Source organism: Rissa tridactyla, chromosome 16 (assembly GCF_028500815.1).
Source record: "Rissa tridactyla isolate bRisTri1 chromosome 16, bRisTri1.patW.cur.20221130, whole genome shotgun sequence".
Taxonomy (NCBI): Eukaryota; Metazoa; Chordata; class Aves; order Charadriiformes; family Laridae; genus Rissa; species Rissa tridactyla.
This window is the reverse complement of record NC_071481.1, coordinates 3,213,649-3,230,364: the sequence shown is the minus strand read 5'-3', so window position 1 is coordinate 3,230,364 and position 16,716 is coordinate 3,213,649. Positions and strand designations below refer to the sequence as shown.

The 16,716-nt window shown below is 37.5% G+C and overlaps 1 protein-coding gene across 8 annotated transcripts in view; it reads left to right on the top strand.

Moving 5' to 3' along the window:
* The window catches only part of PRDM2 (PR/SET domain 2), a 72,134-nt gene that overhangs the window by 41,215 nt on the left and 14,203 nt on the right, over window positions 1–16,716 (top strand). For 3 of the 8 annotated variants that reach the window (XM_054222214.1, XM_054222220.1, XM_054222219.1), the window contains 2 exons: window positions 7,137–7,247; window positions 8,417–12,791. In XM_054222214.1, coding sequence (XP_054078189.1) covers window positions 7,137–7,247; window positions 8,417–12,791 — 4,486 coding nt within the window. Of the gene's footprint in view, window positions 1–600; window positions 2,657–3,656; window positions 3,716–7,136; window positions 7,248–8,416; window positions 12,792–13,718; window positions 16,150–16,716 lie in introns of those variants that run through there. The other 5 variants (XM_054222218.1, XM_054222221.1, XM_054222222.1 and 2 more) reach the window with 5 other exon arrangements.

Below are 16,716 nucleotides of genomic sequence, written 5' to 3'. Positions count from 1 at the left end.
ATAATTGTATTGCAAGAAAAATGCCCCACCAATTATTTATAATAATGATGGATTGAGGAAAACATGGTAATAAAGGCATTTAAATGTCTTTTTCTGCACGTTTTCATACATACTTGACAGCATTATTGAAATAGGCCTCTTAATGATACTGTGTATGTAGGCATTCAGATTTAATTGACGTACCCTTTAATTAGAAGTTTATTTCAAAAATTGAGCTGTGCCTTGTATGGCTTGAATTTCGCCCATAGAATTGCTGGAATATGAATAAAAATGTGCTGCTTTTGCATCCTTTTTACACATCTCTAATGTTGAATTTTAGAAAGATGTAGTCTTGAAAATGGAAAAGTCGGTTCATGTTGTCATACTTCATCTGTAGTTTTGAGTCAGAGAGAGAGATACCTTCCTACCTAGGGGAAGAAATTTTGTCAGAGAGTGTTAGAAGGGGTTTTGCGTGTGTGTGTGCGCACCAACAAGTGGGATGCATCTCTATAGCCAAACAGGAAGATGCTCCTTGTGTAGCATATCTTAAACTAACAATAAAATAAAAAAAAAGCTTTTTCTGTCTTGACTCATACCAATTCAGTCGTGGGGGGCGGGGGGGGGAGTAATCTACCACCAAAGTTGTTCTATGGTAGCACTTGAATATCTGAGCCCTGGGAGATGTCCTGTGGGGTTCTGCAGTAATTTTTCTTGCCAGCACAAGAGCCTTTCCCCCCAAAGCATTTAGTGGGCAGCAGTTTTGTATTTTGCTTTGTTTTAAGTTGGAAGCTTTTGAGTTCAAAAGATGTTCCCTCCCCAGGTAATAATGTATGTGTGTGTTCAGAAGTACACTTGAGAGTTTCAGCTAAGCTTGCTCTAATCAAGTTTCAAAGCGATATTTAAGTACAAATAGTTAAAAGGAATTTTGGTATATTGTTAACAGTAATATTATGTAAGAAATATTGGAAGTTGATGTCATAATATTAAATTAACTTCATTTTAATAGAGCAGAATTGTTGAGGTGTCTTCTTTGAACGTTGTCATCTTTTCTATTCCTAGCCTAATATTTCCTAGCTTTGTGACATGTCCCTGCTACTTCTACTATTGCTTCCTCTTTCTCCAATAATTTGCAGTGTCACATTTTGAACGATGTAGTGGAATAACCTCACCTATCCTCGATGACTTAAAACTTTGGACAGCAATTGAAAAATGGTTTCATTACCATAGGCTATGAGATGGTGGATGCTGTGAGTCAAATATTCTTTGACGCAGTAATATGATGAAGGTGTAAGTCTGCAGTGCTTAATTTGCAGTCCCTACTGAAAAATGAATAACTATACCGTGAACCGGCAGTACATGCTTTGAAATGTGGCTATTAGCATTAAATAAAATGTTTGCAGAACCTTGTGGGTTTGAGGTCAGATTTTCAGCAATTTTTTTTTAATCCCCACGGTTATACGAATAATCCTTATATGGCATATCATACCTACCGGCTTTCCCTAAATGTCAAGGGTTCTTAGCAGTTCACAGTGATTGTAAGCAGCTCTTAACACACAGGTATGTTGCTATTTATTTACCCAAGTGGTTTATGATGTGGCTTTGCTGTCTGAGCAGGTGCTGGTAGATAACAATGAAAGGGTTTGTAAACAAGATTCCACTATGTAATGAACCGTGGCTAATGGTAGAGTAAAAAACAATAAATCAAAAAGCATAGTGAAGACACTTAAAATGCTAACCCAGGAAAATGTATTAAAAGAACAGTCTTAGTATTCACATCTTCATCATGGACGTTTTGAATTCAATACCTTTTTTTTTTGTGCTTAGTTATTTACTGTTTAACCAGTTCCACCTATTAAATATGTAAGGTCTTTAAGATCTATATGCTGTGTGTGACATTCACAGTTAGACAAGATTCTGAGAAGTCACTGCAACATGTTTCTGCATTTTTTCATGCTCCTTCAGCTAACACCACTTGCATTTAATTTTTTGGAGCAATTTATTCCGTTATTTTGGAGATGGCTTTTTTGTCTGTAAAAAGCATTCATTTTTTCTAGCCTGTCTTCCAGAACAAACTGGTCAGATTTTTACAGATGCTTGAAGGTTTAAGGAATTTACTTTGAAAAGCATGATATCTGCCAGTATTCTGCATACAGGAACAGAGGAATTCTGGTGCACAGCAAACTGATTCCCAAGTTAAAAATCAAGTTGCATCAGTATTTGAAAATTCATTAATCAGAATAATGTGGAAATGCTCACGCATTCCTGCTGAATTTTCTGTAAGGATTTTTTAGCCTGTATATACACTTAATCTTTATTTCATTCTCTCCAATGCCTAAATGCTGATTTTTCTTTTTTTTTTTTTTTGTCAATAGGAGAAAAAAATCAAAAGTTGATTTACAAAATAGTAGCAACTACTGCGTGGGATTGATGCAAACTGTCACTAATTTGAACCAGTCCCAAAGGGATTTGACTAGCGAGTTTGTATTAAAACACTTCATTCACATTGTGAAACTGTGTGTTCATTGCCATTTGTCAGAGTTTAACATGCAAATTTGTGCTTTTCCCTTTAGCCATACCATTTCAAGGTGGCTGCGCTCGTCTGTGCCTTAAGAATTCTTTCCACGTGTCACTGAGGTAGCTTCTGCACTGTTTTCCGTGACAGTTGAGATTTGGGCAGGTATCTCCTGTACTTCTAAGCACCAGCACGGATAGGGTACGGGGTAGATAAGTTGTTACTTGGTTGCAGTTAGTTGTTGACTACGAATTTCAAGGGAATACCGGAAACTCATGCCAGTAATTCTTTTCTCTTATTAACACAAGATTTTTGGGGAGGCAAATGTGTCTCATATTTCTTGTAAGTGATCAAAACAGTGTTTGGGATCAGATGTGAGCGTCCTTCTCACCTTATGATCTTAACTGTGAACGTGTTTGGTGCTGCTAAGTGCTAACTAAGGTTATTAAAGATAATAGTATCTTGTACAATTTAGCAATATTTAATGATAGAATTCAGCTCCAAGTGTGTGGAAAGACTGTGTGTGGAAATTCCCTCCTGGCATTTGAGTATGCTTATCTCATGCCACCAGAAATAACTCCGTGGTTTTACAGCTCCATTAGTATTTTGGTTAACAGCAAAAATACGAGCACAGATAACTTTAGGTTGTTTTGAGATGTCTTGTTTTGATCAATAAAATGAAGTATGGGCAAATAAAGATTATTTCTCTTTTAAATTCTCACTGTGTTGTCGTCTGAACTCCTCTGAAATAAGTGGGACTACAGCATAAGTATCAGCCGATTATCTGGACATCAGCAGTAGCATGAAATCTTCTGTGCCTATTGCACCGTTTGTGCTGAATGTTATACAGGTATTTTAAAGGTGTAAAGGCAAATAATGCCTGTGCTCACCTATCTACCACATAAGTGAAGGAAAGGGGAGAAAAAGGAACCATATTTAAAAATTAAGTTGCAAGACAAATTGATGCATTCCTCTTTTGACCTTTGTCACTATAGACAAATAGCTACTTTCCATCTGTTTCTTTCATTCATTTTCCTTTGCATCTCTCTTTTGCAATTCTTTTAATGCACATACGCATATATTAAGTTCTGCCCTTCATTTATTCTTTTGTCATTGTTTCCATTTCACTTTCCCTGTGTTTCATTCCTGTATCTTTCTTGTTTAGACCAAGTGGAGGATCCAGCTGGCAGTAGCAGCCATGTAGGACCCTTCAGGAACCTGATGGTAAGTGCACGTGTGTACTTATACTCAGGCTTCCACCAGGTTCTGTATTCTGAGGCATTTTCCCCTTCCTGCTGGCTTCTCTTAGTTCTTGACATCTTAAACTGTAAGAAAACTAAGGGTCAGACCTTGGGCTGCTCATTGATATCCTTTATATCAGAGTAGTAGGTTGCGTTTTTCATTGAAGATCTGAAAGTGATGCTAATCTTTCAGGTTTACGTGCATTTAAAAAGCACTGAGAACTCATGAAGGAAAGTCTATTAAAAGCTGTTAAATATCTTTGAAAGTTCCTGAACTCTAGATAGGTGAAAGCTGGGAGAGCATACCAATGAAATATCGCTTTACTATTATATTCTTAAATTCTCTTCCTGGGCATCTGCTGTTGAACATTCAGCGCCATGAAATGGGTGCATCTGGGACAGTCATTGTCATGCTTGAATGTAGTGGATTCTTTTAACCTTTACAAAGAAAGCCGCAACCTAGAAAATAGAATAAACGAAAGCTGGTAAAAGGAAAACATCAAAAATCAGTTGGTGTCTCTAGTTGATATGTGTCGGAAATTGATCTGACGCATCTAAAATTATGTATGTGTGCAAGCAGTTTTGCTCGCTATTCTGAGTAAGGGCAAGTAGGTGCTAGATGAATCTTCTCTTCAAATGCGTTTATGCTTAAAGGCCAAGAACTTGAAACATTTCCAGCTGTATCGGTGAGCAGGTTGCATCGAGAGCAGGTTGCGTCTTTCATTTTTTTTATGGAGTGTGGCAAGAGAACTTGCAAGTGATGATCTTTCCATCAATACCATATGGAAATATGTGATTCAGGTAACTCAAAATTTGATACAAATCCTGCTATTCCAGTGATTTCTCAGATTGCAATTGTATTTGAGGTACTGTAAATTCTATAAATGGGTGACACTTTGGAAAACCTTTGCATGCTTTAGCACTTTTAAGTGATTTTTGTTGTTGCTTTTACATGCTTTACCTCACATTTTAAATAACACAATGTATTTCTAGTCTTGTTTTAAGAAATAATGAGTTGGGTCTTGGTTTGAAGGCTTTTACAGTAACCTGTCACTATGCTGTGAAATTCAGTGCTGCTGTAGAATAAGATGTAGAATCGCCCAGTGACTTCATCTGCAATCATATGCTGCACCATCTAGTAAAATACTGTCTCTAACCGTGGCCAAGTTTGGTGTAGATGAGGGACGTGGGGACCAACCTTTTCCTTCTTGTTTCCAGCCTCACCTGTAGAGGTGAGAGGTGAATCTAGAATTTTTGTCATTTAAGTCAAGATACTGATGTTGGTCTTCAGATGATAAGCAGTCTGCAAAAAAATTGATCTCTCTTGAAGGGTCCTAGCAATTAAATATATTTTGTTACGTCGCTCTTAAGGTTTATTGTGATGCATGTTTGAATCTCTAGGAATGTATTGCAATTTTACTTTGAGGCTTTTTACCTAGAAATGGAAGTGTTTGTTGGTTGTGTTACTGTACGTTTCAGGAGGGATTTCAGGTAGCTTAGCAGGTATTTCTGGAAACTTGTTTGAAATCCTTCATACTTAGATCTTAGTGCTACTGGTTGTAATTACAAACATTAGAGGTGCTGATGCTACAAAATTACGTTCAAGTTGGACATTTGCCTGTCAGGTAAAGACGTGCTTAAACTCCTTACGCCTGTGTAAACTCTAAAATATATGCTAAAGGTTCAGACAACTTGCAGGTGTTTGGTGTAAAATACAATTGAATATTGTATTGTCAAAGAAACCAGTGTTAGTTCATTATGGCAGATTTAGACACTGGGATTGTTGGAATATTTGAGGATATGATGAGGTAATTGCTAGTTCACTTTAGGAAGGGCGCATGTGTATTTTCCAAAGGTGACAAAAATGCATTCTGGGTGGCTATCGTCAGTTTCTCAGACTAAAAACTGTTAAAAATGGGAATAAGAAAATAAAAAAGGATAATTACATACATGAAACTGAAACACACCAGAATTTGGGGAGAGCCTGTGAATTCTGAGCTCCTTGAGAAGAAAGATGGGTAATTATTTAGAATAGAATAGAAAGTTCAAATAAAACCAAGCATTTCCGTTTAAAGGCGACCTGTCTCTGATGTGTCCTATTGGAGGGGGTGCATACTTGGAAATTTTCAGTTTGAATAGAGGAACATTTTTTTAAGAGGCATTTCGGTCTCTTGGCTCAAGATGTGAAAAATATTTTCGAGGGGAAAAAAGGAGGAACTTGTTGACAGGATTGTGAGTTGGAAGAGTGTGCTTCTAAATAAGAAATGGAGTTAGGGCTATGATGTACACTTCTGGCTAGAGGGAAGGATCAGTGGGCTAAAAAGTAGCATTTAATGTGTTAGTGGGAGCAAAAGAGGAATTTGGATTGTTGCTTCTGGACCGCTCTCATTCCTAAGAGGTGGTGTGTAGAAGTGTGACGTTTCAGAGGAGACTGGTGTCTCAACCACAGTGTTGATGTAAAACAAACATCTGAATAGAGAATACGGTCTTCACCATAAATTGAATTGGAAGACCTTAAAAGTTTCATTTTTTTATTACACAGTCCTTATCTTAAAGATTCAGTCTTACAATATATAGAAATTAAGATTAATGGAAAAAAATAGCAGTATAACTTTGTAATGCGTTGGTAAATGAAGTCTTCAGTGTCTTTACACCTTGTGCCACTGATTAGGTCTTTGCATAATGCCATTTTGCCCTAACCCTCATTGTGTTCATCCTGTGTGAGTAATACATGCTTCTTAATTTTGCTAACAGAAAGCATTAGCAAACTTGTTTGTATCAGTGGACGTGATGAAATACCTTCTTGTTTTACTGTTACCCAGTTCCATCTAATGTGATTTTACTGTCTCTGCCTTGTTGGTCAAGATCATGCTGCTTTTAGTCTTCTCATGTTGCTACTTCATTGCTTTTATTACAACTCTTCAACTTGTTATTCAGGATGTTCATACAAGTAGAGAAGCCTCTATGGGTTTCTGCTTCATAAGGTCTTCCGATTAACATTAAGGATTAATAGTATATGAAGAAATTTCATAATTTCCATATACAGATACAGTAATTTAATAGCCATATAAAGGGATTGGGTAACTATGATGTGAGCTGGTTAAGTCTGGACAATACATTTCTGTTATAGTCTGTTCTTGCTTTGAAAGTAAGTATTTAGGAGTCTTAGATTTTTAGAAACTCATTGTTATCTTTAGTTTTAATTTCTTCTGGGCTCTAGAGCCTCACTGCTTTATCTGAATGCTGTCCTTTTTACTGATCTGTCATTTGTATTCCTCAGGAAAATAGGGTTTTCTATGTAAGTGTGTTATATTCCGAAGCTGGGTGTTTTGATTCTGCCACTCAAATATGAGAAATAAAAGCTGTTGAACAGGAATAATAAATGTTGGGTTTTTTCTCCTCAGGAAAGAAAAAGGCTCAGGAAGGTAAAAACAAGGGAAAGAAGGCAGCGGATATAAAGCAGAAAAAGGCTGATTTGGATTCTACTTCCGCAGATATGAGGGATTCTAAAGAGGGTGAGTTCTCAACTATCTTATTTTTTTCCTTCTAACTGTCTTTTTGAATCAAAGGACACTTTTTGTCATGTTTAGTGTGTCAGCATGTTATGTTAGTGTAGCAAAATGAACATGTTTATATTGTTTGCCCAAAAGCTTTTATTAGTCAGGAACTTGAATATCAGCAGTATGTCAATAAACATGCAGCTCTGACAACAGGAAAAACCAATGTACTGTAAAATTTAGACATAAAACCAAATTCTGTAGAACAGAGGGGCAGAGAAAAGTCCTCATTCTAAAATAATGTCTTTGGAGCTTAGTTATACAGTCATTATTTATTGCCATTTAACAGAAGTCAGTGTCAAGGGAAAAAAGCCTACAGTATTAATGCACTGCCTCACTAAGCATGCTGTTTGTCCTAAAGATGAAGAGGAATTTCTTGCTCTAAACATATAACCGCTTCTGCAACGTTTTGTGTGAATTGGCAGCAAAGTTATTTTCTTCAGCGATGGATATATCCGACAGCAGATAGGTAAAACTAGCCTGCAGAAGTGTGAATTAAGAATCCGTTCACACTAGTAAATGAGGTGCCTGCAGGCTCTGATTCAGAAGTGTAGGAAATAGCCATTCAGGCAATAGTTAATAAAAAATCCAATACAAAGAACGGAAAGTACTATGCCAGATACAAGGTACACCTTGCTATCCATTACAGTACACATCCGAATTGTTTTATTGTTAATAACTTGGGGAAAGTGGTCAAAATCCAAAATTCGCTTGACAGGCTTCAAATATACTTTATCTACATGTGTTGCAGTACTTTCCTGACACTTGTTTGCTGTAAGAAAAGTCAGCGAAAGCTTTTTGGAGGGTTTTTGAAATGTTCTGAAGTCTACCTTAAAATGTTCTGGTACTCTTCAGACAGTTTCCACTCTCTTGGCCACAACGTTCTATCCAATGATCTCTGTTAAGTATAGGCAGTTGCCTACATTTTGCTGAAGTTACAGAAAGGAAATTCTGAATAGAGTTTTACTCGCAGTACTGAATCACAAGAGTGAGAATTAATAGTATTGTGTTGGGTCATAAATGCTGGATGTGTTGTGTTAGAGGGAAAAGTGGAAGAGAGGTGTAGTGTACTTTGAAGTGTTTGGTAAAAATGTTTCATTCTTTTCCTTTCATACTTTGTGTATCAGGTCATAAAGAGGAAGATGAAACACCTTCTGTTTCTGCTGTACTGTCCCTGGAACAAACAGCTGTGATTCAGGAAATGGTAAACCAAGATGTACTTCCAAAGCTGATGATCCCCAGTCCTGCCAGTGAGCTACAAATAGTGACTGAAGACAAACAAGGAGAAGCAATAAACTGTGCATCAGATGATTTAGATGATGATGAAGAAGAGGAGGATGATGATGAGGAGGATGATGACGACGAGATAGAAGATACCGATATGCCTAAAGAAAATGCTGAAATGCCTTTGATATGTGAAGAAAAGTTAGACTCTATGGAAGAGCAAAAGAGTACGTCAGAAGAATCTCCAGAAAGCTCTCCAAAGAAAAAACTTGTTGTGAAAATTCCAAAAGCAAGAGGTGAATCAAATGGCGATGTTCAGGAAACATTCATGTTTCCCTGTCAGCATTGTGAGAGGAAGTTTACAACAAAGCAAGGACTTGAACGCCACATGCACATCCATATATCTACTGTTAACCATGCTTTCAAGTGTCGATACTGTGGGAAAGCCTTTGGTACTCAAATTAACAGGCGAAGACATGAGCGACGCCATGAGGCAGGGCCAAAAAGGAAACCATTCTTAACACTAACATCATCACAACACTTGGATAATGTTGCTGATAACCAGGTAATTGTGGATGATGGTCTTAAAGATGATCTGAATGTTTCCAGTCTTGTGCAAGACTCTGTTGTCTTGGATTCTGAGAAAGTTTCCCAAGAAATGTCAAACTCTGCTTTTGCTGAGGAAAATAAGGAGCCTAAAGAATTGCACCCATGCAAATACTGCAAAAAGGTTTTTGGAACTCACACCAATATGCGGAGGCATCAGCGTAGGGTTCATGAGCGTCATCTTATTCCCAAAGGTGTCAGAAGAAAAGGATTCTTTACTGAAGAGCCATCTCTTCAGACAGAGCAGGCCCCACCAGTCCAGAGTGTATATATAGCAAGTACAGAAATAGAAGAGGAAGGTGAAGTAGATGATGTCTATATTATGGATATTTCCAGCAATATCTCTGAAAATTTAAATTATTATATTGATGGTAAAATCCAGTCCAACAGCAGCACTAGCAATTGTGATGTGATTCAGATGGAGTCCAACTCTGCAGACTTGTATGGACTAAATTGTATCATCAGTCCAGTCACAGTGGAAATCTCCTCAAATTTAAAGGTTACACAAACACATGTGAATGAATCTCCCAAGGAACCCTCGAGCAGTGGGAGCAATGAATCCAAAAAGAGGAGAACTGCCAGCCCTCCTCTTGTACCAAAAATAAAAACTGAAATAGACCCAGAACCTGTAACTCCTACTAGTTCTTTAAATCTCCCTCTTAGCATTTCAACAGAAAGCCTACCTTTTCATAAAGAAAAAGGTGTTTATTTGTCATCAAAATTAAAACAGCTTCTTCAGACGCAGGACAGTAAGAAGATAACTCCACCAAGTGAAATCCCTAAACTAGGACCTTCCGTTACATCATCGCCTATTTTGCCTCCAGTATCCAGTAGATTTAAAAGAAGGACCAGCTCTCCTCCCAGTTCTCCACAGCACAGTCCAGTACTTCGAGATTTTGTCAAATCAGGTGAAGGAAAAACTGTGTGGAATGATAATATTCGGAGCTCAAAAATGCCAAAGTTAGAAAGCCACAGCAACTCACCCGCTTGGAGCTTGACTGGAAGGGAGGAAAAAGAGACTTTGAGCCCTCTTTGCTTTGAAGATTATAAAATATCAAAAGACTGGGCAGCAGCTCCGACTTTCGGCAATGTGTGCAACCAGCAGCCACTGGATTTATCTAGTGGTGTGAAACAACGGTCTGATGTTAAAAATAAGAATCAGGTTCCCTGGGAATCTGTTTTAGATTTAAGTGTGCATAAGAAGCCTTGCAGCGACGCTGAAATTAGGGAATATAAAGAAAATTCCATACAGCCAACCTGCAGTGGTGTTAAAAAGAAGAAACCAACCACTTGCATGTTACAGAAGGTTCTGCTGAATGAGTACAACGGAACGGATGCAGCCACAGACAGCACGCTCGGTGTAACCAAGAGTGCGAGCCCAAGCAAATCCCTGGAGCCGCAGGCAGAACCTGACGTGGATCCCAGTCTATCTGCATCATCTTCTGTTGACACTCAGCCCCTTGGTTCCTCTGTTTCCCCTGTGCCACAGGCATCTGCTGTACCTTCCATGTGCCAGCTGCCTCCTTTGTTAACACCAACCAATCCTCCTTCCCCACCACCCTGCCCGCCTGTCTTAACAGTTGCTACATCACCTCCTCCCCTTCTTCCGACAATGCCGTTATCAATTCCCGATGTCTCTGCCAGTGCCACCAACACTTCTTCTTGCCCGTCGCCACTTTCTAACACTACTACCCAGTCCCCGCTGCCAGTTCTTTCACCTACTGTGTCTCCTTCTCCATCTCCTGTTCCTTCTGTTGAACCTCTTATTTCTGCTGCTTCACCTGGTCCTCCTACACTCTCTTCCTCATCTTCCTCCTCCTCTTCTTCCTCTTTCTCCTCCTCTTCATCTTCATCATCTCCATCTCCACCTCCTCTTTCTGTAGTTTCTTCTGTTGTTTCCTCTGCTGATAATCTTGAAAATACTCTCCCAATAATAAAGCAGGAAGAAGCTGAACATGAACAACAGAAAGCAAGAGAAGATCCTCATACTTCAAGCGAATCAGGAGTAGTGCAGGAAACATTCAATAAAAGCTTTGTGTGCAATGTCTGTGAATCACCTTTTCTTTCTATTAAAGACCTAACGAAGCATTTATCCATTCATGCTGAAGAATGGCCCTTCAAATGTGAATTCTGTGTACAGCTTTTTAGGGATAAAACAGACTTGTCGGAACATCGCTTTCTGCTTCATGGAGTAGGAAATATCTTTGTTTGCTCAGTCTGTAAAAAGGAATTTGCTTTTTTGTGCAATTTGCAACAGCATCAGCGGGATCTCCACCCAGACAAAGAGTGCACACACCATGAGTTTGAAAGTGGGACTTTGAGACCCCAGAATTTTACTGACCCCAATAAGGCAAACGCGGAGCACATGCAGAGCCTGCCAGAAGATTCTTTGGAACCTTCTAAAGAGGAGGAAGATGAAGATCTAAATGATTCCTCCGAAGAGCTTTATACTACTATAAAAATAATGGCTTCTGGGGTAAAATCTAAAGATCCAGATGTTCGTATGGGCCTCAATCAACACTACCCGAGCTTTAAACCGCCTCCATTTCAGTATCACCATCGTAATCCTATGGGTATTGGAGTTACTGCAACAAACTTCACTACCCACAATATTCCACAGACTTTTACTACTGCCATTCGATGCACAAAATGCGGGAAAAGTGTTGATAACATGCCTGAGTTACACAAACACATATTGGCCTGTGCATCTGCCAGTGATAAAAAGAGATACACACCTAAAAAAAATCCAATACCACTGAAACAGACAGTGCAGCCTAAGAACGGCATGGTTGTTATAGCTGGCCCTGGAAAGAATGCCTTCAGACGAATGGGTCAACCTAAAAGACTTAATTTCAATGTTGAGATTAGCAAAATGTCCTCAAATAAACTAAAAATAAGTGCATTGAAAAAGAAAAACCAGCTTGTCCAGAAAGCAATCTTGCAAAAAAAGAAATCTGCCCAGCAGAAGGCGGAATTGAAAAGTAATTCATCCGAGTCAGACCCTCACATCTGCCCCTACTGTAATAGAGAGTTTACTTACATTGGAAGTTTGAATAAACACGCGTCATACAGCTGTCCCAAAAAACCCATCTCTCCCTCCTCTAAAAAGAATTCTTCAAAAAAAAGTGCAAGTTCTTCTTCACCTGCAAGCAGTGAAAAAGGCAGCAGCCAGCGTAGGCGAACAGCAGATGCGGAAATCAAAATGCAAAGCATGCAGCCACACTTGGGCAAGACACGAGCACGAACCTCAGGACCCGCACAGATCCAGCTTCCCTCTGCATCCTTCAAATCAAAACAAAATGTTAAATTTGTACCTCCCATTCGATCTAAAAAGCCAAATTCGTCTTCGTCATTGAGGAACTCTAGTCCTGTAAGAGTGTCCAAAATGTCCCATGTTGATGGGAAAAAAACTAAAGTCGCTAAGAACAGTTCCTCTGGAATCTCAAGCAAAACATCCCGGAAATTGCACGTCAGAATACAAAGGAATAATAAAGCTGGGTTGCCAAGTAAATCTGCTGTGGCAAGTAAGAAAAAGGCAGATAGATTCACTGTAAAATCTAGAGAGAGGATTGGAGGACCTATTACACGAAGCCTACAGCAGGCGGCAAATGCAGAGGCAGCAGAAAACAAAAGAGATGAAAGCAGTGCAAAGCAAGAACTAAAAGATTTCAGGTAAGCATTTAATTTGAAGTTGAAACAACACAGGAATGTGTTGCTTGCTGTTTTGCTGATTTTCTTGGTCTTTTTTGAGTTTCTCATACTTAAATAAAAAAAAAAAAAGTTGCATTTCCTAAAACACGGTTAAGTAGCTCAGTCATGCTGAGGTATGATGTACATACTTGATGCATTTTGTCATGCTGTCATGAAATAATACATGGTTTGTATGGAGAATGTCTTTAATTATAAACTGAATTGAAAAGTCTGGAAAAAAAAATGTCAATACCTGAGTGCAAATAAACTTAACGTCATTAAACTTGATGTTATTGGAAACAATGACCTTGTATTTGGTATCTAACACATATGGTGGCACGAAATCATTCTAGATTTAGTTTTCTGATGGTTTGCTAAGCCAAAAACCATGACTGCATTTTTTTTACCCACTAAAACAACTTGCATGGTTGGTTTTTAATAAAAAGCATTCTCTACATATCATATAAAAAAAAACAAACCCCATGACCAAATACTTCAAAAATGTATGTGCATTCTAATTGAGTCAGGTCATTAAATATTTAATATAAGGGAAATAGACGTGTAAGAAAAGTTACATGGACATGTAAATTTGTTAGAAGTATCATGCTTTTATGTTTCAGTATAAACAAATTTTATAATTAAAGTTCTATTTCTTTTTTGAGAAGAAGTATTTTAATCACAAGAAAGGGTAATGCTTCAATAAATAAATAAAACATTACTCTACGTGCCTGAGTCCCGATTTACGTCTTCATGTAGTCTCTCGAATCAATAGGATATTTTGCAAACTGTTTGTAACTTTTATTAGCGTGTTCCTGCCCTGTTATTCTTGGAAATAGGTATCTGATTTATTGAGTAACTTTCACAAAGCTCACTGGTAATTAAGTGTTCTTTTGGTTTTGCTAATTGCAGTGTGTGGCTGTGATTAACACCAGATTTATGGCTGAAGGTAGTATTTTTTTTTAATCAAAGTAATTGATAGTGGAGGGGGGGAGGAACTGGCAACCTCCTTTAGAACAGGTGTCCCCAAGAAGAATTTGTCACAAAGTGTCCAAATCCAAACTGTTGGCAGCTTGTGTGTCTTACTGTGAAGACCTCCTAGGTGAAAATTTTCAGGAAATACTTTTGTAAAATAAAGGTTCAATACAACTGAAGTATTTCAAGTGCTAGAGGGGAATTTGACTTAAAATAGTCAATGCCCAAATTAGGATGTGTTGAAGGAAGAAAATGTTACTGGAATTTAGAGACTAAGGGTGTTTAAAAAAAAAAAAAAAATCCTTTAAGGAACAAGAAATGTCTACCAGGCCTGTTCTCTTGGGACATACACATCTTCATGTTACTCAGTTCTCATCAACTGCTCTCTTAATGTTATGTGTGAAACTGTATTTTACATGATGCCAGAACAGATCAGTAAAATTTGAAGCCAGAGTGACACATCTTTCCATCTAAATTAATCATTTGACCTTAAGCAAAATAACCGAGTACTTGGAAATCTGTGCATATGGAAATTGTTTAATAGTATTTGGGGTAAATAACAATTTACCTAGGGGCAGGATTTCCTTGACTGTTTCAAATACTGTTAGTTTATTTTGGCAGCTTGCAGTCATTAATGGTTTAGTGAATAGTTACGTTAGAAGAATTTGACCTTTTTGTTTCTGAAATCATGTTCATAAATCTAGATTCCGCAACTTTTTTTATATCAAACATATAGCATGAAGAATATTTTGCCTTCATACACTAATGTCAGCACAGGCTAATTTCAGTTCTACTCCGTAGGCACTGGTGGGTTGTGGGTTTTTTCCCTCAGGAAATCGTAATTCTTAGTATTTTTTTGAAGACTTGCTTTATGTAATATTTGTCTCCAGATTTGTTTTTCACCTTTCAGTTTTTCTGTGTAAGCATACTCCATTCACAAATAGTTTGTTTTGTCATTTATCTTCAGTTTTTGTTTCTTATTTTCTAGGAATCTCCTGTAAAAACAAAACAAACAAACAAAAAAATCCCTTAATGACATGGTAGAGCTGTTGCATGCTCAACTTAGGATAAGCACTACGACAATGGATGTGAAATCCACCAAGCTTGCGAAACCAGCTGAAGCTGACTCACAATCATAAAATTGCCTGCAGGCTTCTTGCTAATATTCAGTGTCAGGCATAGATTTTCTCATTTCGTGCCTGACACGCATGCTGGGCTACAGGATGATTCAGATAAGAGAAGGGTACTATTAAAAACAGAAAAAAAAAAACAAAACCATGAAACCATCAAAAGAAATGGTGGGATTAATGAAACCAAATCTTTTGCTCTCGTGTTTGCTTCAATCCTGGTTTTGTCCGTACCTTCGTGAATGGCACAGAGACAGTTCAGTTGTGTACTTGGCAAAGCAGGGTCCTTAATCTTGTCAATAATTCAGTGTAGATTCAGGGACAACAAATGTTGCTGCACTCAAAGTATTTTTGTCATGTATTAAGTCTCTTAAAGCTTTTGTCTAAACGAATCCGTAGAGGCAGATTCTAGCACGGCCAACTTTCCTTTTCTTCCCACCTTCTCCTCACCTTCTGAGTCTTTTAGATGTCCAGCATACAATGGGAAACAGCCCGATTCAGATGTTTTATGGATTTTTCCAAACTCCTATTTATACATGCAAATGAAACTTTATATAGCAATGAAATACCGATATCAGTTTCTAAATACCATATATATAACGAATTCAGTGTATCTTTTTATCGATGAGAAGGCTAGACCAGGACTACATACCTGTATATTTTGAAAGTTAAATATATAATTACTCCAAAAGGTCGTACACCTCTATCTAATAACTTAAGACAACAAATTGGTCTGTTGTTCATAACAGCTTTTTATGGAAATACCATTTGTCATGTGTTCATATAGCTTTCAAGGTTAATGACAGAATTGATGGAAAGTGACTAGTTTCTTTATACAGCCACCCCTTTTATTTTTTGTTCTTGACTTAAAAAGTAATCTACCTCTTAAAATTTGTAGTTTAATACCTGTTTGGTGAATTTGTGCCACTTTAACTTTGACTTTCACTATCATTCCCATTTTGTTACATTTCTGTTATGGGGACTTCATGTTGAAATACTGTATAAAGCATTTGTAGCAAGTTTAAAAAAATAAAATATTTAAAATTATTTAAATTGTTTTGGACACTTCAATTGTACTATATGTGATTTACATTTTACATTAATTTCATTTTGTTTTCATTTTGGGTTGTTAATCTTGGAGCATGTTCCTGTATTAAAGTTTGCTGTTAGTTATATTGTTTCTTCTATTGGAGAGTGATATAAAGACTATTCTAATGCAAACATTAAAAATTACAATTTGACATGCAAGTGGGGTTGTCATTGCTTTTGAACACTGTAGCCTTGCTGAAGATACTGTAAATGCAGGTAAGCAACTGAAGAGGGATTTTTCTCCTCCGTCCTGGAAGTTGCAGATGTATTAAAAGATCTCTGTGGTGTTGCAAGCACTTAATGACCAACTAGATGGAGCTACCATGACACATTTTATATAACTGTAACCAATAAAGCAAACTTTTTAAAAACTTGTTGGAAACTTGCCTTTTGTATGGAAAGCAGATGTACCCTGAAAATTGGAACAATGTACATCTAGAAGGAATTAAGTGTGCTTGCATCCTTTAGTTGCCTACACCCAGTTCACTCAAGCAAATTTATACCAATTTGACACTTCTGAGTTAGTCTTAGATTTATTTTTTTTTAATTGTGGACACAGTTAATAAATTTAAGCTTAGTTAAAATTGCGCACACCATTTCAACTTTTTTCTGCTATTACAGTGTTCTAATTTTTTGTACTTTAAACTTGTGAAGTAGTTTAATTTCCAAAAATCCATGAAAATAGGTTTGGCTCTGAGAATTTTGGAATCGCACAGAAT